We start from the raw sequence: 21251 nt of genomic DNA, 5'->3' as shown, positions 1-21251 counted from the left end.
GGCCGCCGACGATTTCCGTCCTGGCTCCCGCTGGTGTGAAGCGATAGACACTGGGAAGGAGAAGGCGGAGCGACGCGGAACGGAAGTGCCGAAACCTCTGATTGAGTCCGGGAGTTTTAAAGTGAAACCCTTTTCTTTTCCGGCTCTTGAGGAGTCGGTCGCAAGGGCAGAAGGTCTGAAGTTTGGAAGCATTTTCGGCGGCTCTTCGACGGGCCCCCAGCCGTCAACATGGTGAGCGGGTTGGGCCACTTAGACCGGTCCAAGGAGCGGGGAGAGCTCCTAACACCGGTCGCCTGGGGAGGCGTAGTGGGGAGCGGAGACCCCCAGGTGTCACGTCTGATGGGCCGCTGAGGAAAGTGTTTATCCGGAAATAAGGTGGGGGGGGGGGGGAAATCCTTGCGGCCACGTGTTCCTTTACACACTCTCTCTCTCTCACTCCCTCCCTCGTCCCCCGAGGTGGCCTTAGGAGCACATCCAGTCTCCAGTCAGTCAATCCATAGGATTGTTTCTGGCTTAATGCCCTGCTCTGGGGAGGCAAAGACCAGAATGAGATGTAATCCTGTCCTCCGGGAGCTTACGCTCTGCTTGGGGGCGGAGCAAGGATGTATACAGACATAAATATAGGACCTAAACAAAACAAAATAAAGGAATTTACTTAGTTTGGGCGGCACTCGGGCTGAGCCTTGAAGGGAACCATGGATTCCAAGAAGCGGAGACGAGGGAGACTCTGAGTCTGTGTAAAGGCTCGGAGGCTGGACATTTAATGAATCGTATGACAGTTTAGAATATTCAATGCGTTGATTAAAGGAATGTGTATTCATCCAGCAAGGATCGTACGGAGCCAGATCGTTATGGAGTTTGAATGCTAAACAGGAGTCTTATAGCTTATCCCAAAGGCAGCAGAAAGCCACTGGAGCCCCTCGAGCAGATGAGTCCTCTGCTTTGGGAATATTAATTTGGCAGCTGTGTAAGGAATGATTGTACAGGGGAGGCTGGATAAAGAAGAGTTAGTCTGGGGGAAAGGTGACATTGGTTATGAGTGAAAGAAATGAGGACCTTGATGCCAGAAATGTTCTTGCTAAGGGGTGTCAAATCTCCACCCTCCCTGAACTAGGTAATGAATTCACTTCCAAGTGACTTACCTGCAGTATTCTCATGAAACAAGCCTTTGGTAATTGCATCACAATGATTCCTGGAAGCTCAGAATGCTGGAATAAGATTCTAACTCCATTAATTTTTTTTATGAAAAGTAAAAGATTAAAGGAAGCATCAGGTTGCATTTTTCTGGCAGTAGTTTCCCATTTGATTCATGACAGTTTATTAACTTTTAACTATTGAGCATCTCTCCTGCCCTTAAAAATGAGTTTATTTTAATCTCTTTGAATCAATATGACATTTGCCAATTACTCAAAGTGAACAAATAATATGTTATGGGATTGACGAGGCATTCCCTGCCACTATCCTCCAATGTGAAAAATAACTCATTTTATCTTGGAGCAGGCTCGTATGGATTTAAATACTAGGATTACTTGCATATATGAGTAATCACTTTCAAGTAGGGTGGATTTTCTCTTAGCGCATGGTCCACATAAAAGAAATCACTTATTTGGCATGTTATGCTTTCAGTAGGTGCTTTTAAAAGTTTTTGATGTCTTCTGTGCCTTATAGCCACAGAACGAATACATAGAGTTACACCGAAAACGGTATGGCTACCGCTTGGATTACCATGAGAAAAAGAGAAAGAAGGAAAGCCGAGAGGCTCATGAACGTTCAAAGAAAGCAAAGAAAATGATTGGTCTAAAGGCCAAACTCTACCATAAACAGCGTCATGCTGAGAAGATTCAGATGAAAAAGACGTGAGTATATTTTATTTATTTGTTGTATTTGTAATTACACAGTATTGGATTAACTTTTGTAAGACAATTATTTGGGATAAATGTTTTTCTGGATTTCTTATATAGTATCAAGATGCATGAAAAGAGAAATACCAAGCAAAAGAATGATGAAAAAACTCCTCAAGGAGCAGTGCCTGCATATCTGCTGGACAGAGAAGGACAATCCCGTGCCAAAGTCCTTTCCAACATGATTAAACAGAAACGAAAAGAGAAAGCTGTAAGTGATAGCACTTCTTAGGATATTCATTTTTTTCTTTCTTCCCTTTTTTTGGGGGGGCAGCGAGGGAACTATGTTTAAATGGCTCTTTTATGAGAAATATTCATGTCTTGTTTTATCAAAGTTAGTAAGGAATGTTTTGTAGTTTTTCAGATTGATTCGAAACAAAAGGGTTAGTTACAAGCATCCAATCCTTTCTTGAAGGATTCATGGTTCTTTTCATATTTATACACCAGTGCAGGTAGATAGTCTTTTGAGAGTTTGGATGGCTGAAAGATTCAGCACTTGGTGATGAGGTTGTCCAGTTTTTGATAGGCTAGTCCTTAGATGACAATCTGTTTCTAGAATTTCAATTGAAGCCTTTCCATCTTGGTAAAAATGTGTACTTTTGGGGGGATGAGAGCAAATTGACTGGGAAAACTAGTGAATCAGTGGCATGAAATGAATGGGAGAGGGGAGAAGGTGGAAACAAAAAATTGGATATAATCCTTGTCCACAAGTAGTTTACAATATTATTAAAGAAATTAGACAAAACCATGAATCAGCTAAATTATAATACAGATGGACAACTTTTGAATAATTATATATATTGACCATTGGGTAAGGTACAGGGGAAATGAGAAAATAAAAATATTAAATAAAGTCTCTGTCTTCATGACACTTAGATTTTAGTAAGAATATAAGTTCTGTTGAGTGGTGCAGAGGATAAGGGTAGGAGTTTAAATATGTCAAACTAGGTTTTTATGTTATTTGTCTCATTACATACAGAATTTGCAATGAAATAAGCATTAGCTTTAGTGAGTCTTGATACTAGAACATCAGCTTTAATAACAGCATTACTGTTTTAAAATTTCAGTAACATTGAGGGGGCAGCTAGGTAGCACAGCGGATAAGACACGGGCCCTGGATTCAGGAGGACCTGAGTTCAAATCCAGCCTCAGACGCTTGACACTAGCTTTGTGACCCTGGGCAAATCACTTAACCCTCATTGCCTCGCAGGAAAAAGAAAAAAAATTTTAATAACATCACTATGTTTTTAAAGTAGTTTGTTCCTTCGAAGTATTCCATATGAGGGAAAATTTTTCTATTAAAACCTGTCAGTTCAGTTATGTTATTCAGTAAACCATTAGTGATGGTATCATATTTTAAGAGATGACAACTTTCTTAGACTTACCTTACAGTATTAGGCAATAATATAATACTAAACAGCACAACCTTCTATAGATGAAGCTCTATCCTAGGTGCTAAGATACAAAAATAAATGTGGGGTCAGGAGGTAGGGATACAAAACTTAAGAAAATAAAATATTACTAAGTACATAAGAAGTATAGATAACAGGCTACATAAGATCCAACAGAAGAAAAAGCATTTCTAATTAAGAAATCTGAGAAGATTTCATGGATGAGGTGGTATTTTGAGCAGGTAGATAGAGGCAGGATATTCAGGGCATAATAGATATAGAGGCAAAAAGTCATGGGGCACATAACAAGGACAGTTAATAGTTTGCTTTGGCTTAAGTGTGGAGTATGAAGTGAGGAATGGTATAGGATTAGGGTGGTACCAGGTTGTGAAAAATCTTCCATATCATGCTGAGGACTTTGGGCAATAGGAAACCACTGATGTATTATCTGTTCAGTTTGTCATTTATAGCCACCAGAAATAATAAAACCTCCAAAGGTCTTAAGGAGATCAGACTTTTTATTAAGAATTCCATGCCCTCGGGGCAGCTAGGTGGCACAGTGGATAGAGCACTGGCCCTGGAGTCAGGAGGACCTGAGTTCAAATCCAGCCTCAGATACTTAACACTTACTAGCTGTGTGACCCTGGGCAAGTCACTTAACCCCAATTGCCTCACTAAAAAAAAAAAAAATTCCATGCCCTGTTTTTCCTTTTTTTGTCCTGAATATCCTGCCTCTGTCTATCTACCTGCTCAAAATTTCTCCAGCACAAAATACCATTTCATCCATGGAACCTTCCCAAATCTCTCAATTAGAAATGATCTTTCTTCCATTGGATCTTATGTAGCCTGTTCTTTGTACCTTTTTTACTTACTATTTTTTATTTTCTTAGCTATACAGATTGGAAAAAGCAGCTCTTTCTACTAACCTGCTTAATGATTTATTAACCATGTGACTTTTGCCCATCATTTAACCATTCTCGGTCTCATTTTCCCTCATCTGTAAAATGGGAGTAATACATATATAATAACCTGCCTCAAAGAATTATGAGTAACTGTATAAAAAGTGCTTTGTAAACCCTAAGCAACTATATAAACCTGAGTTATTTTTATTAACCATGTTAACAGTGGTTTGTGCGTGTACTTTTAGGGTAAATGGGAAGTGCCCCTGCCAAAAGTTCGTGCCCAGGGAGAAACAGAAGTATTAAAGGTCATTCGTACAGGAAAGAGAAAGAAGAAGGCTTGGAAAAGAATGGTTACTAAAGTCTGCTTTGTCGGGGATGGCTTTACTCGAAAACCACCAAAATATGAAAGATTCATTAGGCCAATGGTAAGTCATTTGCAAGAATTTGCTGGCTCACAGATTTATATCTTTGTCCTCATTGACCCTCAGAAGGGGGAACATTTTGTTTGAATCAATAAATGCCATAGTTCTATAATATAAATTAGTAATTGAATATTTCAAGGGGGTTGTCATTTAATGTGCTACATTAGAGTTATTATTTTTCTACATCTTAGCTTCTCTGCAAATTACTTTCCTGAAATTGGTCACTATAAAAATTCTAAATGATTCAGAAGAGGCTTTTAAGGTAATACTAGAAATAAGACTTTTGTAAGCTTAACATGTAATTCTTGAAAAGATGTAAGATTAAGTAATATAGAGGATTTAAATTTACATTCTTTTCCTGTGTACTAAGGAGATTGATTATTTGTAATTCTAATTTTGTAATCCTTATTACTGTATTGTGATCTGCAATTTTAGTCTAATTTTCCCCATCATAAATAATGGGAGATAGCCATACAGTTCGGTGAGGCTGACCATATGAGCTATCATAATTATATTACCAGGTAGCTACAGAGATGGCAAAAGCATTTCAGTCTGTTCTGTTATTTGCCTACCAGGCTACTGCCCTTTCCAGATGTGTTTATAGGACAAAAGAACAAGAGTGAATCCTATCTCTTCAGTGTTCAGTAGAGAACACCTGGCTGATCTATTAATATGTAGAAGAGAAAAGTACATTGTAACTATAGATACTGATGATATTATGAATTTTGTTTTCTTCCTAAACGAATTCATAGATTTTTCATTTGATACAACTTTTTATCAAATTATTAGCAATTTAATGTGTCTATGACAAAAGATAAACTTTTCAGTAACGGCAGTTTTGTAAGTAGAACATAATGTTTATTTAATTGAGTTTTATTAACCTCCATAATCTTTGACTTTACGAATGTTGCAAAAATAATTTAGGTAGTTGGAAATTAGCTATTAACAGTTTTATTTTTTTTAACAGGGTTTGCGTTTTAAGAAGGCTCATGTAACTCATCCAGAACTTAAAGCCACTTTTTGCCTCCCCATACTTGGTGTGAAGAAGAATCCTTCCTCCCCACTATATACAACTTTGGGTGTTATTACCAAAGGGACTGTCATTGAAGTAAATGTGAGTGAGCTGGGCCTTGTGACACAAGGAGGCAAAGTTATATGGGGTAAGTAGGATGCACAGTATTGATAACTGTTGGTAATCTTTGGTTTGAAAATAAGCACATAAAATCCAACAGATTTAAAAGAAACAAGTAGTATGTAATTAAAAAAAAAAACTATTATATTAGGGGGCAGCTAGATGGTGCAGTAGATAAAGCACTGGCCCTGGATTCAGGAGGACCCAAGTTCAAATCCGGCTTCAGACACTTGACACTTGGCAAGTCACTTAACTCTCATTGCCCCGCCCCCCCAAACCAAAACTATGTTATATTACAATTATATAACACATAATTATATATATAGTTATGTTCATTTTTAATCCCCTGGAATGGATTTGATTTTTACCAAATTTATATTACTTCCATGAGGAAGACTACAAAATTCCTTTTTCTACAAAAATTATATTCATATTCTAAATTCACAACTCAGCAATAAAGGTTTTTTGATAAAAGGTACTATTCAAAATCTGCGATTTGATTTTTTTTTTTTAAGATTAATGTTACAGTTACATCAGATTTTATTTGTTAAAGGTAAACAACTATTGCCACAATTAAGACATTTTACCTTAATTCCAAAAAATTTAATGATTAAATGCTTTTTTAAACAAAAACTTTAGCAAGAACAGTATATATAATTAACTTATTTAATCACATATATAACTAAACTTTTTAGCATGTCAGCATAGAAAACTGAAATACTGTGACATAACCTAAGTCAGTATTCCTTTGTCTTGTTTATTAACATAGACCTAGAAAAGAAAGGTAAGCTTTCCACTTTGCTCTTCACTCAACACCCAGATCATTTCTAAAGTAGTCCAAGAAGTATTTTTTCTACACTTATTGAAGCTACTGTAATATAAAGCTTTATACTCAAATGTTTTGAAACTAAAAAGGCATCATGGTATGATAGAAAATACTGAAATGGGAGTTGGGAGGCCTGTGTTTGAACCCTGATTCAGTAAAAAAAGTCAACTTCGTTGAGCTTCATTTCCTTCATTTGCAAAATGGGGATGTTTTTACCATGTACCTCACAGGGTTGTTGTGAGAAAAGCATAAATGTGACTTAATAGACATCGTAAATCTTAGCATTTAGATAGACCTGTGATTTTGTTAGTGTGGGTATTCCCTCTAATGATTCAGGCCTGCCCTTTCTGTGATACTCTTGTCCATCTACTACAAACTACAAAGGCTCTCCAGTGTTCTAGGGGGTTCAGGGTGGGGAGGCTTCCTCTGGATCTCTTGATTTCAGTGGGTATGAATTGAACACATAGATTCTGTTATCCGTTGCTCTTTCTACACAACCCACCCACTTTCTATTCTTATATCCCTCACATCCTCTGCAAGATTGATACTTTATAACACTGAAACTGGTTGACATCCAAGAAGTATCTCTTTGAGTAACTCACAGCTATTCTTTGGAGTTACTGATAGAGATAACATTGGATGAATAGTGTTTCTTTTTGTTTGTTTTTAATGGAGCCTTTTGTTTCAGATTAGCATACAGTATTTAAAACTTCCAGAAACATTTCTCTTTTTAGAGTGCCTGGTATATAGTTACCACAGATTGCCAGGTTTTAATTCATACATTAAAGCTGACTTGAGTCCTCCTGTTTGTAGGTAACAGCTGTCTTTAAATAGTTCCAAAATTTTTGAAACTTAAGTTCATGCCTTATTTTACACTTAGAGATTTTATCATGTCAACATTTGAACACTTTGAATATAAGTAAAGTTGTTTTAGAAGAGCTTTTATGTTACAAAGTTAGTGATTTATTAGATAGTACTAATTGTTTCTCAATTTTTTTAAAGGAAAATATGCACAGGTTACCAACAATCCAGAAAATGATGGATGCATAAATGCTGTCTTGCTTGTTTGATTGACTGATTGAAGTTCTACATCCTTAAAGATTCTACAATATATCAAGAAAACCCCACCAGTTACTACATTGAATAGTCACAAAACAAAACCAAAGACCCAGTTCTGCACATTGATTTTTTTTATTTGAAGTTAACTTGGAAAAGAGATGAAATGCTATTTTCTATTCTTTTATGAGACTTTTTCCCATTTTGGAGTGGTAATTTTTTAAAGCTTGTAGCTGCTCTCATTGCTGAATACATTGAAACCCTCTTGAAAGAGCTCAAGAAGTATACGTTATTTGTCTCCATTTTGTGAAAGTGTTTTTATGACCACTTAAGAACAAGGTAAAAAAGATTAACAATGGATGTTATGTCAGTCTAAATTAATGGATGATTAGGGAGAATAAGAGCTTGGTTCATTAAAAGATAATTGAGAGGCAGCTAGATGGCACAGTGGTAAAGCACCAGCCCTGGAATCAGGAGTACCTGGGTTCAGATCCGGCCTCAGACACTTAACCCTTACTAGCTGTGTGACCCTGGGCAAATCACTTGACCCCAATTGCCTCACTAAAAAAAAAAAAGATAATTGAAAGAATAAAAATTAAAAGTGACCAGGTAGCTTTTTATCTGATTTGGAAACCATGTCATTAGTTATATGGGAAAGGGACAGAAACTGTTAGGGTGTTTAGTGAGCTTACACAAATTCATCCATTCTACTATGAATGATCCTACCGTTAATTCTTTTCATTTTATTAATTTATTGCTGTGTCAGGGTAACCTGGAGGCCATTACCCTCAGAAACAACTAGCACACTGAAACTTTAGCATATTATCAATACTTAAGTGGTTTATAAAGGCGTACATATATTATACATCAATTCATAAACTGTCTACAACTCCAGTGGTATGGAAGTGGCCCTGAGTTCTTGAAAGCTACTCTTTCAGAACAAGCTCTGACAGGTTCTTCTGTGCTGCAGTCCTAGGGAGAGACTGTCTCCAGTTGGAGGACCAATGAAACCGAGTGTGTCAAAGCTCGTCACCAGAAGGTGGCTATTACATTATTTGCCCGTGGCAGCCCATTAAAGTCCCTGAGTTGTGCAGTGACAGTGACAGAGATGGGGGAAAGGGAGGAAGAGGCTAAGAGGCCATCTGCCAACACTGCTGGTACTTCAAATGTGAGATGATCATTCACTGAAAACAATGACATGCTAAATGGACAACCCAAGTCATTAATCTTCACTTTGTTGCTATCAATGAAACTAGTGACCAAATGGAAGGTGCAGCGCAGAATAACAAGTAAATGAGTGGATTCGTTGTCCATTCAACAGCAACAAGAAAAATTTTATGGGATTGTTGGTCATCTTTTATAACAACTTATAATGATGAATACTTGCAAAATACTGAAGCTAAATGCAGTTTTTACACCAACACTTGTGGCAGATGAAGAGGCAGAGAAATTATAAAATTTATCAAGTCCCTCCAAATTAATTAAATCAACATATACTGAAAGCACAGTGAGATCTTTTATCCTCTGAACCTTTTAGCCAACTGCACGAGAATAAAAGATATGACTTGTTGTAAGAACATTTGTGGAAGATGACTTATTCCCTTCTAATACATTTGTCAAGGGTGTTCTTGACATGTTTGTAAATCTAAGGATTTTTTTTTTTAATGGAAAAGTAGGCACATGTATATGTGGTGCTTTATTCCCTTTTTTGGGTAGTAATAGCCATGATTTATTCCAGGGATTTCATATTCTCTGCTATTAGAATATTACTCAGAACCAATTGAGGTTTTTATTCAAATAAATTAAGACAGAAGAGTATTCATAGGGATACCACAGCATTTAGCTATGATGGGTGAAACCTTTGGTCAGCAGGGCAGGGTGTGGTGAGTCAGCTGACTTTAGGTCGACTAATCACAATGTAAAGGGGCCTGACTCTAGGTTGGTAGACCTTTTTATGTCCTAACTGGACCCGGAAAGCTCAGGAATATGGCCATAGGCTACCAGGAAACTGCCCTAAAGGGAGGCACATCTTGAGCACTGGCCCCAGTAATAGCTTTGTAGCATTTTAGGGAAAAACTAAAGAGAAAGAACAAGATTAATTCTACAACATCCCTTCTTTCAGTTGTCTTGAGAACAGACACTTAAACAGCAAAATTCCATATTTCAGTAAAATGTCTTCAACATGCAAAAAAGAAATTATACAGGAATCCAAAAAGATGCCTTCAACTGATTATTATTAATTATCAAAGACAGGCAAATGCTCACCAAAGATTTTGCCATGGTTGTGAAGGAAGTTGTCCAAGTAGAAGATAGATTGAGAATTCTGGAACTATAGTTCCAGAATAGTAAATAAAGAGGTAATTTGGAGGCAAGAGGGTAAATTATGGCCATTTACTACAACTGGAAAGAAAACTCTGAGTTTGAGGCATGACCAATTTCTCCTAACAGTTTCAATTCCTACATTTGGCAAATAATGCCTCTCCAAATGAAAAATGAGGTGGTAATTCAGTGTAAATACTAGAATCAGGAAAAAGGGAAAGCACTCACCTGGTAGGGTCCTGATAAATATTTTAACTAACAACAGGTTTTTTAGGGAAAATTAGCATTACACATTTTAAGTTTAATCTGCATTAACATTCTCCATCACTTAAGTTTAGACCACCAACAAAACAATAAATCGAGTGCTGATGTGAGGTGTAAATGCTCACCCTGAAAATCTAACAATTGCCAGGAGGCAGTCTAAACTGACTACCACACCACTGCTAATCAGTGTCCAAGAGATAGGGAATATTCTTTTCAGCCAGCTAGAGAAGGGACAGAAATCTGTCCAGAATGGGGTGATGGGGTTTCAGCAGCTAAAATGCCTTTCCCCTTTTGTAGAAGAAAAGTTCCATCTGTGACTTTTGTTGAGATGTTTCCTCAAGGTGTCACTAACCATCTGTGCAGGGACGGGGCACAGCTCCATTAGACTATGGGACTGGAGAGGAGCTTTACCAATTCATGCAAAGTGAGTTAACAAAGGGGGAAGGTAGGATCTTACCTATGGTCTTAGGGACAGTGGAGCTATTTGGGCACAGATATTTATAAAGTTTGAAATGAAGAAATGAAGTGACTGTATCTGGTTTTAGGGGAGAAAGCAACGCATCAATTCAAGGATAAAGGTTTAAAATAGTGGCCAACTCCAAATTGCTAGGAGAATGAGCTTGGATCAGTCTTTCAAATGAAGACTAAAGGTCTTAAGGAGTCATTTGTGGTTGTTCCCTTTAGTATTCCAACTTATGAATGCTATCTCAGATTCTGAAGGGAATTTGCAATACACAAAAATGCTAATGTGTGTATCCATGTAACTCTTCTATAGCAAACATTTAAGACTCCCAAAGTGAAAAAGTTTGACATTTGCCATAGACAACTCTAAGAAAAACATGTTAATACTCAAAAATTATAGTTTCCATGACCAGGCACTATGAAACAAATCACAGCAGTCAGTTTAGTAGGGGAGGAAATAGAGGACATAGCAGTTGAGCTGAGCCTTGAGGAAAGCTAAAGATTATATGAGGCAGATGTGAGGAAGTGCATGTCACTCAGGCATGGGGGAAGAGACCATGCCTGTACAAAGAGCACAGTGACCAGAGATGAAATGTCATAATGTCATGTGTGAGGAGCAACAAAGAAGGCGAATTTAGTTGGACTGTTAAAGTACATGAAAGGAAGTGATGTATTGTAAACCTGGAAAGGTAGGTTGGAACCAGATTGTGAAAGTCTTTAAGTCCAAAACTATTATACTTTAGGAAAAAACCCTGGAAGATGGGTTAAAGAGTGGGGACACTTTGGGCAAAGACTAATTAGGAAACTAAACAGAATCCATACTCCAAGGAAGAAGTATTAGGAGCCTGGATTATGGTGGTGGCCAGCCATGTGAGTAGAGAGAAGGGAAGAGACATGAAGGAATCAAATTTGGTAAAGCTTGATAATTGATGAAATATAGTGTGTGAAGGGGAGTGAGGAACCTGGGTGAACCTTTCTGCCTTTGACAAGTCAGCAGAAGAGTGAGTTTGGAAGGAAAGGTTGTGACTTCCAATTTAGACTTGCTGAGTCTGAGAAACCTCCAGGACATCAAGTTCAAAATGTCCAATCTGAAGTTGTTGATGAAGGAGCAGAACTTAACCTGAGAGTCATCTGCATAGAGATGATCAATGAGTTCATAGGTCCATAGGGGCTGATGAGATCACCAAGTACACTGACAGATGGGGAGGGATGGAATATGGTGATCCAGAAAAAAATGGAAAAGGAAGAGGGGAGAGAAGGGGAAAGGGGAGGAGAACAAGAGAGAAGAGAAATAGAGGAGAGGGAGGGAGAACACAAAAATCCTGAAGGGAGAATAAATAGGATGAGGGAGTGGTCAACATTGTCAAAAATGCAGATTGGTTGAAAAGAATTGAGAAAAGACCAAGATCATTTGCAATTTTTGAAAGAGCAATTATAGTTGAATGATTGAATCAAAAGCCAGAGTTTGAAAAGTAACAAGTAGAGACATGAATATTGATTGATAGGTTTATTTTCTTTCTTTAATGAGTACTTTTTTTCTTGAAACACATTTTATTAATGCCTTTGATCTTTAAGTCACATCCCCCAACTCCTCAGATGGGACCCTTGTGATAAAAACAAGCAAAAACATCCAATACAGACAATTGGAAAACCCTTTGTAACAAAGTCTGTTCTTGTTAAGTTAAAAAAAAATGTTATTCTATGGTCTAGAACCTTGGGACGTCCTCTAAAAAAGATGCTGATGAAAAAGCAACAGGAGGAATAAACAGTCCCATATAATTATCAGATATTCAATTATTTCTAGCAAGATGCTTAAAAAGGAGAGAATGTCCTTCACTCAAATTGGATTGGATTGACTTTGATGATTAATTCAATTAAAACCACACTTGCCCGGCCCTCAAGAGGTATGTTCTCAGAAGGTGTGAACTCTGACCTCATCATGGGACCACTCTCAAGTCCAGTGAACCAATGAATTCAGTTGATGCTAGCCAATTAGCTTGAAACAGTGTGTAAAGACCACCTCTCCTCCAGACCCAGAAAATGCTTCCATACTCAGTTACTCGAAGTTAGACGCTCTTGGAAGAAGCAAGCCAGGCTGAGCTCTATTTTTCCTCTAGGCTAGAAGGCCAGACTGAGCTCTATTCTCTCCTCCAGGCTACATAGGCCTTTTCTTAACTTTCTGAGCCAGGTGTTCTCTTTTTACTAATACTTGGTATGCTTTAATAAATGATTAATGCCCAAAACTGGTGCTAAAACTTCCAGCTAATTTTCCCCAAACTTGGGACAGAAATAAGGTGACCACACATATAGTTTTACACACCACACCTGCCTGTTGCCCCAATTACTGTTTGGGATCAGGGATTTTCTTTACTAAGTATCCCTGGTTAAACTGTCCATATGTAAAAAAATTAAAGCCTTAAATGAAACTAAGATTTATGAGAGAGAGGAGGAGGGACTACAGTCCAAGTATGCAAGACAGCCTTGTGCCCAGCTGGGGGCATAATGGAGAAAATCCAAAGGTGTGCAGCTGGGTGGGAAATGAAGAGATGAATGGCCTGAGCAACTGCTAGTTTAGAACTGTGAGTGAATGGGGAATAATGTGAAATAAGGCTAGAAACATAAGTAGATGCCAGAGTGTAGAGAGCCTTAAATTCCAGGCTGTTTGTTATTGGAGAATGTATAGAAAGCCAAGCTGGATTCAAAAGCCACTTCTGACTCATCGGCTGTGTGAATCTGGGCAAATCATTTACCTTTTCAGTGCCCAAGAGAACTCTTTTCAAAGCTATAATTTGGAGAAAAGATATCTATGTTATCTGTCTGCTTTGGCAAATGAAGTTTTCTCACCAGAGCTCCCTATGGAAGTCTGTTTAAAAAAAAAAAAAGGCAATGGGGAGATGGGGAGCCACTGGATATTTTTGAACAAGTCAATTATTGTTGGCAGCTATGTGAAAGATTAATTAATTAGTGAACAATGATTGAAAGTAGAATTATAGTCCAGTGCAATAGTGACTGAGGAAGATGTCTTTTTTTTTTTTTAATTTAGTGAGGCAATTGGGGTTAAGTGACTTGCCCAGGGTCACACAGCTGGTAAGTGTTAAGTATCTGAGGCCAGATTTAAATTCAGGTCCTCCTGAATCCAAGGCCAGTGCTCTATCCACTGCGCCACCTAGCTGCCCTGGAAAATGTCTTTGAGGAAGAATCTACAAAGTTTAGCAACTGATTTCAGGGTGGGTTTGTTAGAGAGAAGTTATACAGGTTACTGTGAAGTTGTGAACTTCAGTAACTGGGAAGATGGTAGGCCCTTTAAAACAACTTGCAAATTTGGAGGAGGGGTAGATTGAGGAGAAAAGATGGAACTGTTCTTGTTTTAGATAAGTTTGGTTTGAATTGCTTATGGGCCATGCAAGTGGACATTTCCAAACCAGTTCAGAAGAGAAGTAAGCCTAGATATATAAATGGGGAGTTATCTAAAATAACAATCCATCTATGGAAACCATAGAGATCAGGGGGAAAAAAATGAAAAAGTCATTGAAATTAGCATTGTATTGTATATTAAGAGTATGCTGGGGCAGCTAGGTGGCACAGTGGATAAAGCACCGGCCCTGGATTCAGGAGGACCTGAGTTCAAATCCAGCCTCAGACACTTGACACTTACCAGCTGTGGGACCCTGGGCAAGTCACTTAACACTCATTGCCCACCCCCACCCCCCAAAAAAAGAGTATGCTTAAAATATATTTTCAAACCATATGAAAATCATAAAAATGCTCTAAATCACTAATAATAAGAGGAATGCAAATTAAATCAACTTTGAAGTTCTACCCCATATGTCTGAGACTGCCAAAGATAACAAGAAGAAAAATGACAAATGTTGAGGGGGGAGGAAGCTGTCAGAAAACAGTGCAAAGGTGACAAACTTTCAGCCAATGTGAGAAAGCTCCAGTAAAACACCTGAACCAGATTAAAATGCAATTGGTCGGGGCAGCTAGGTGGTATAGTGGATAAAGCACCAGCCCTGGATTCAGGAGGACCTGAGTTCAAGTTTGACCTCAGACACTTGACACTTACTAGCTGTGTGACCCTGGGCAAGTCACTTAACCCCCATTGACCTGCAAAAAAAAAAAATGCAATTGGCAAACATTTAACAAAATAAATCTTCCTGTGGCTCTTTCTTACCCACAGAAAGCCAGAGCTGCTCAGGCTGGGACTGAGAGCACAGCACTATCTGAATTTTATTAGGCTCATCTTTCACTGCTCCCTCAACATAAAAACTTTCCATTTGAAGCAAACTGGTTATATTATTTTTGAAAAGTTTATTACCATCTCAGCAACTTTACTCATCCTAGCCCTGTACCAACCTCCCTGCTGCCCTAGAATTTCCCTTCCTCCTCTTGCCCTACCCATCTTTCAAGGCCAGGCTCAAATCCCAGCTCCACCATGAAACCTCCTCCGTGAAAATCAACAGTCTAGTCTCCCTCCTCTAAACTCCTATAGCATTTAACTTTCCTCATAATTCATTTGGCCTTTGGGATATACTGCCTTCTATTTTTAGTTACTTTTTTTATGCATACATTCCTTTCTATTACACCAAATTCCTTAAGGGCAGGCCCTTGTACAACCCTACTTACATTGATTCTTGAAGGCAGATACTTTAGTATTACTGGAGGCATGTATACATCTTCAATAAATGCTTGTAAATGAATGAAAAAAAATCTACTGGAATAATGATAACAATCAAATAATATTTAAATAGCATTTTAAGATTTGCATAGCACTCAGCAGATATTATTTCATTTAGTACTCATAATAACCATGGGAGGTGTTACTATTATTCCATTTTACAGAGGAAATAATTTCAAGGAATACAATCATACAGTCAGACCCTGGTAAAAAATAAGCATTTGGATTCCATCCTGAGCCAAGATGAAGTTCATTTTAATGAAGTTTAACTTGTGTTGTAGGGGATAGATGTTCATTAGCTTCAAAGACTATCTCTAAGTTAGTATCTAATAAATCCCATGAAAAATCTTAAGAAGAAATTCACTTTCTCAGATAATTCAGTAAAGAGTCTCTTTGTTGTTTTGTTTTGTTTTTTGGTAATCAGGTAATCAAATTAAAAACACTTTCTCCTAAACACTACCTTAATTAATGGGGAGATAAGCTGCAAACTAAATTTACATTCACTGTTAATTTTTTATATCCACAACACAATTAAACAGGAATGTTATTATTAAGAGAGCTGAAAAAAGTAAATAGAATAATTTTTCATGATAAGCTCAGCCATGAAAACTACCAAGTGAAGAGAATTTCAAAACAAGCCAGAAAACAATTACAAAATATAAGTTTAATTAATACTTTCAAACACTAAAACAAAAGCAAAAAACCCAAGTACTTCAAAAGTAAAGCAACTTAAATATTCTAACAAAACTTAATCGAGAATAGTAACATATCTTCAATAAAATTTTATAAACATGGTACCAACAAATTTACAAAACACCTAAAGAAGCTTATTTAAGTTATTTTCTGTAAATGAAGATTCAACATGATAAAATCACTTATTTTAGAATAAAGCACAGAAGCTGAAACTTGGACTAATCTTTATTGCTTACAAGGGGATCGTAACAGGTACTTTTGTCATGATAAGTAATGTGCAGATCTAATTAAATGAACTACTGTATGAAACACATGTTGCTGCTGCCTAGAGGCTGTGTTCAGTCATGATCCTTTTGTGTTTGAAGGTAAAGAATATTTCAGGATTGGCTTCTAGAGAACTGAGGTTGACCATTAAGGACCATAGATGTCAAAGAAAGCAAATTAATGTGTGTAACATTTCTCCCCTTTAATTAATATCTTCTAAGGTGCAAAGAAAGCCTTTAAGAAGGCAGTAAGTACAGCAGCAAATGGTTCCACCCCCCCCCCAATATTAGAACAAAGTACAAAATGTTTAATTGTAATCTCATCCATAACTGAGGCAACAGCACTTATTAAACACTGTTTTGCTCCTAACCAAAAAGGAAAACAAAAAATAGTTTTACTTTTAAATTGCTAAAATACTATTCCACAGTTGAATCATGCTGATGAAATTATTTACATTGAGTACTATTCCAATTTGACTGCTGATAGGACCAAACCTCAAGATTTCTAAACTCCGATTAGTAAAGCAAAACACAGAAAGGAGACAAAATAAATGTCATGTGATACCTAAACAAAGTTCCAAATCTAAAAAGTTCCCAATCTGTGTAAATAGACAATTTTCACACATATTTTCTTCCAAACTTATGTAAGAAACATTTCAGGTTGTGCCCCTGCAGGATTGGTTCTATGTTGAATACAACCGCATTAAGCACCAGGACATTTGATCTCTACCACAATAAAATTCTTTGCATTTCATGAAACATTAGGAATGTTAATAGTGAAGTGTCTTAGAAGTTAAAATTATATAGTTTACGTCAAGATATATATTTTTTAAAAATCAAAATAATCCCTATCCCCACTGTAATGATGGCAGAGAGGTTATAAATATCAAACACACGCACTCTCTCCCCCTCCCCCCCCATGTGTGTGTGTGTGTGTGTGTATATATATATATACATATACATATATATACATATACATATATATATATTCATATTCTGAAATAACTAGCATTTTCATCAACATTTTAAATTTTTGATGGAAGTAGAGTTTTTACTAATAGCATTTGGATTTATAATATAGAATTTTCAAGTATGTATGCATATACACAAATATAGACCTGAAGTCCCTTCTCAACACAAAAGAAAAATTAGAATATTTTAGAGAAGAAAACCAACTCAGAGAGGATTATTAGAGCATAAAGAGACATTCAACAGAAAACACAACAAAAGACATTATTTGGATTGAGATTTACATTACCATTCAGTTCTCCATAACTACAAAATTTTATGTACTCCCTTATAAGAAACCTTATTCAATTAAGTTCCCAAAATTCTCTAATAAAGGTAAGCTCTGCCAGAAAGAGTGTAAAAAGCAGTCAAATTTTGTACCCATTTTAAGTCATTATACATAAAAATTATTGGTTAAAGTTAATCTAACTTTCCTCACTTTTGAAGGGCAAGACAAAATACCCACACACATAGAAAGTAGCATTTTCAATGGAAGTAGTATGTAAACCATGGCAGATATAACAAAAGCTTCTCTGATCACTGAATAAAAAGGTTTTACTTTCCTTTCCCTAAAGAAATGCTTACAATTCACTTGAGTATAGAAGAGTTAAAAACAATGAGGAATATGCTTACGTTTCTAATCCCCAGTGATCATATACACCCTATATATGGAAAAAACAATTAAAATTAATGCAGCTTTCCAGTTTCCAGGTTTGTAAACTTAATGACTGTGCACAATGAACACAGAATTGACAAAGTAGGCAGAATCCCAAAGGACTACCTACACACTTTGTAAGCAAATCAAAATACTTTAAGAACAATGTGTGATTCACTAAGAAAATTAAGAATAAAGGAAGGAAATATCTAAAAACTGAAACTATTTTACTATAAGATCAAAAGCAGCTTCTTAAATCTACTTCAAAATAAAAAAAATTATGGATTAAAAATTTAACCTAACCTATGAACAGATCTTAAAGTGTTATCCATTGTGAAAGTCACAACAAAATATTTCTCATCAGACTATTATAGAATATATAATTGAGAGAAATGATTATTAATAACCAATGATTTGGGGAGACCAAAGATTCCCTTTTTTTTTCTAAAGTCCTGATTTTAAAAGTTCAGTCTCTTAAAGAATTTTGCTCATAATGAGATTGGACTTTCTTGTTCAGACCCAGACCAGGGAGGACAGCTATTAGGTTCTTCTCAGGCTTGGGTGGGGCATAAATTCTTTGAATGGATTGCCCAACACTGATGTTAATAACTTAAGTAAATGACTTAAACAAAGTTCAGGTCTAGCCCCTCATTGTAATAACCATTCTCTCATTAATTGTTAAAACAATCAGGGTTGATTTCCACCCTGGGGAACACCTACTCTTCCAAGGGTATATAAATTGTGAGCCCACCACCATGATAATCTTTGGTCTAAGAGAGATGGCCAAATGACCATCCTTTTATTAATAAATGTCCTGGCCTTATTAATAAAATGATTAAATTACCCAGAAACTGTCTCTCAAACCTTTTTAATCACCAGTTATGGCAACTATGAAGGAATCAAGAGCCTTGCACTAGAGATTCTTAACAAAAAACTTCCCTATCTAGGGCCCACATGGAGAGTTCTCTGAAAGGGGAGTTCTTTATTAGGACTTTATGATCTGACTCTCCCTTTTATCAGTCATTAAATTTTACCTGGGTGAGGTTTTTGTTTCTGGTGGGGTTTTTTTGGTGAGGCAATTGGGGTTAAGTGACTTGCCCAGGGTCACACAGGGTGAGTTGTTTTGTGTCTATCTGTGTTGAACACTACAGCTCTCTAATTTTCACTTTCACTGGGATGGAGTCCTCTCCATTGCTTATGGAAAGTTTGCCAATATATGAAAGCCCCTGCCAAAGAGGGCTTTAAAAAGAAGTCCTATTTTTAAATTGAGTTTTGGGGATGCTTAGAGGTGATCAGGCAGAGCTGGGGAGCCACCTGAGAAATTTGGGGGTCCACTTTGGGATAGGAAGCCTGGCCTTTCCCAGTCCTCTTATTAAACAATAAGCAGTCATGGCCTAAAATTTCTTGCAGGTAAAAGTTTCATTGAAAGCCCAAAGAAGGCTTAAGGAAACAGGCAAGCTGTGAGAGTACTAATTCTTGTAAAAACTGCAAATCTTGGGGAGCAAATTAAAATTGTGCTCATGAAGGCCTTGAGAGAAGCCATCTTAGGGTTTTCAGGCAGATGTATGTCAAAGGAATTGTTAAATGTAGAATAGGGTGTAGCATTGGGGGGGAAATCTGCTCTAAATAGAAGCAGAAGGAAGAAAGATAAGCCAAAAAAAAAAGTGGAGTAGAAAGCTCTCCCAAACCAAGTAGTTTTTATCTCAACTTTGATTTGTTTTTGCCTGTGTTTTATCTTTGATTTAGGCTATGACCTGTATTTGCTAGGTGGGGGAAACTGAAAAAGGAGGGTGAGACTCAGGAGTTTACAGTTTTGGACATGGAATGAGAGAAGGGATTGCTCTTTCAGTAAAAATGCCAAGAATTTTTTTCCCCCCTTAGATTTATCAACTGATAAAGATCTAAACCAAGCAGTCTGAAGATAGCACAAGAGCTGATGAGGGAAAACTAAGTTAAGAAGCCACCTTGGGAAAAGGGATTTATTTATTTATTTTTGTTACTCCAAAATTAGATGAATTCAGGTATAATCCCAATGCTAAAATTTGTACATTATGTTTAGATTAAATCTTAGGGGATAGTTTTTGCTCCCTCAATATATCTCAATCAGGGAAATGTGTTTAAAACTGCAAAAATAAGAGGTGGGGTTTTGTTTTTTAAGATACTTTGATCAGGGCTTTTCTATCATACCCTTAAATACAGTCATTTTAGGATTTTAATGATTGTTAAAAATGTAACATTGTAAAAGTTGTTTTATAAGTAATGTTGGTAAAGAGTATGAGAGAAATACTGTTCTCTTGCTTTATAAATTATTAAGTGTCAACTCTCTCCAGACTCTAAAAAGTAAAGAGCAGCAGGAAAGGAGGGTAAGGTGATTTTTCATTTGGTGAGTATGATTTTTAATTTGGATATGTGTTTCTGTAAGCAGTCAAGCCTGTTAAGGAGCCTGGGACTCAAAATAGAGGACACAACATATTACACACCCCTCTTGTTCCATACCACCGTTTCAGAAGGTCTAATGTAGGGGCTTAAGGGTAATCGATGAGCAATTGTTCCTAAGTGTGATAGAATTTGTTATAATTAAAATCTCATATACTGTAGCTTTAAAATCAGTGGATTAGCTGGAAATAGTGAGTCCCATAATATGAAATGCTTTGAATAAATATCCCTTGTGTAAAATATAATAGTAAATCATTGAAATTATAAATTAAGGTTATTTATGATGCCGTTTGGAAAATGGATCCAGATATGCATCATTATTGTTATCATTATTGTAATACTATATGGGTCAGAAAGTGTGTTACTAAGCTGAGTTACCCCAGCTAATGTGATTTGTAATGTGCTGAAAAGTTCCTAACAATAATTTGATTATTTATTGTATTTAAAATATTGTTAGAAATGTGAACTCTAATTCTTTTGGGTTATGGGTTTAATTGTTAAGACCAATGTAAATGTTTTTTAAAAAATAAGTAGCGGGCAGCTAGATGGCGCAGTGGTTAAAGCGCTGGCCCTGGATTCAGGAGTACCTGAGTTCAAATCCAGCCTCAGACACTTGGCACTTACTAGCTGTGTGACCCTGGGCAAGTCACTTAATCCCCATTACCCCACCAAAAAAAAAAAAAAAGTATCACATCTAGCCCCAGTGCAGTGATTTGACTTCAGTTAAGAACTAGAAATTGCAGAGGAAAAGATTTCTAGAAATCAATCAGTAATCAGTATTCCTAAGGAGGATAGATAATCATCTGGTTAATCATGGCCACCCACCTTTCAGAATAAATTTGT

The 21251-nt window shown here is 36.8% G+C and overlaps 1 protein-coding gene across 1 annotated transcript; it reads left to right on the top strand.

Annotated features, from left to right (window-relative positions):
• Positions 1–84: 84 nt before the first annotated feature.
• On the top strand, positions 85–7917 carry NSA2 (NSA2 ribosome biogenesis factor). The gene is made up of 6 exons (XM_044005421.1): positions 85–231; positions 1669–1856; positions 1962–2112; positions 4440–4619; positions 5584–5776; positions 7577–7917. Exons 1-6 carry the CDS (start codon positions 229–231, stop codon positions 7642–7644), a joined length of 783 nt encoding a protein of 260 aa, XP_043861356.1. The 5' UTR covers positions 85–228; the 3' UTR covers positions 7645–7917.
• The last annotated feature ends 13334 nt before the right edge of the window (positions 7918–21251 follow it).

The sequence above is a fragment of the Dromiciops gliroides genome, chromosome 1 (genome assembly GCF_019393635.1).
Source record: "Dromiciops gliroides isolate mDroGli1 chromosome 1, mDroGli1.pri, whole genome shotgun sequence".
Taxonomy (NCBI): Eukaryota; Metazoa; Chordata; class Mammalia; order Microbiotheria; family Microbiotheriidae; genus Dromiciops; species Dromiciops gliroides.
This window is presented reverse-complemented; position numbering and strand designations above follow the sequence as displayed.

Bases quoted from the DNA above. Each gene is read 5' to 3' on its own strand.
- NSA2 (XM_044005421.1), top strand. The intron at 4,620-5,583 runs GTAAGTCATTTG...TTTTTTTAACAG, and splicing joins AAAGATTCATTAGGCCAATG to GGTTTGCGTTTTAAGAAGGC. The intron at 5,777-7,576 runs GTAAGTAGGATG...ATTTTTTTAAAG, and splicing joins AGGAGGCAAAGTTATATGGG to GAAAATATGCACAGGTTACC.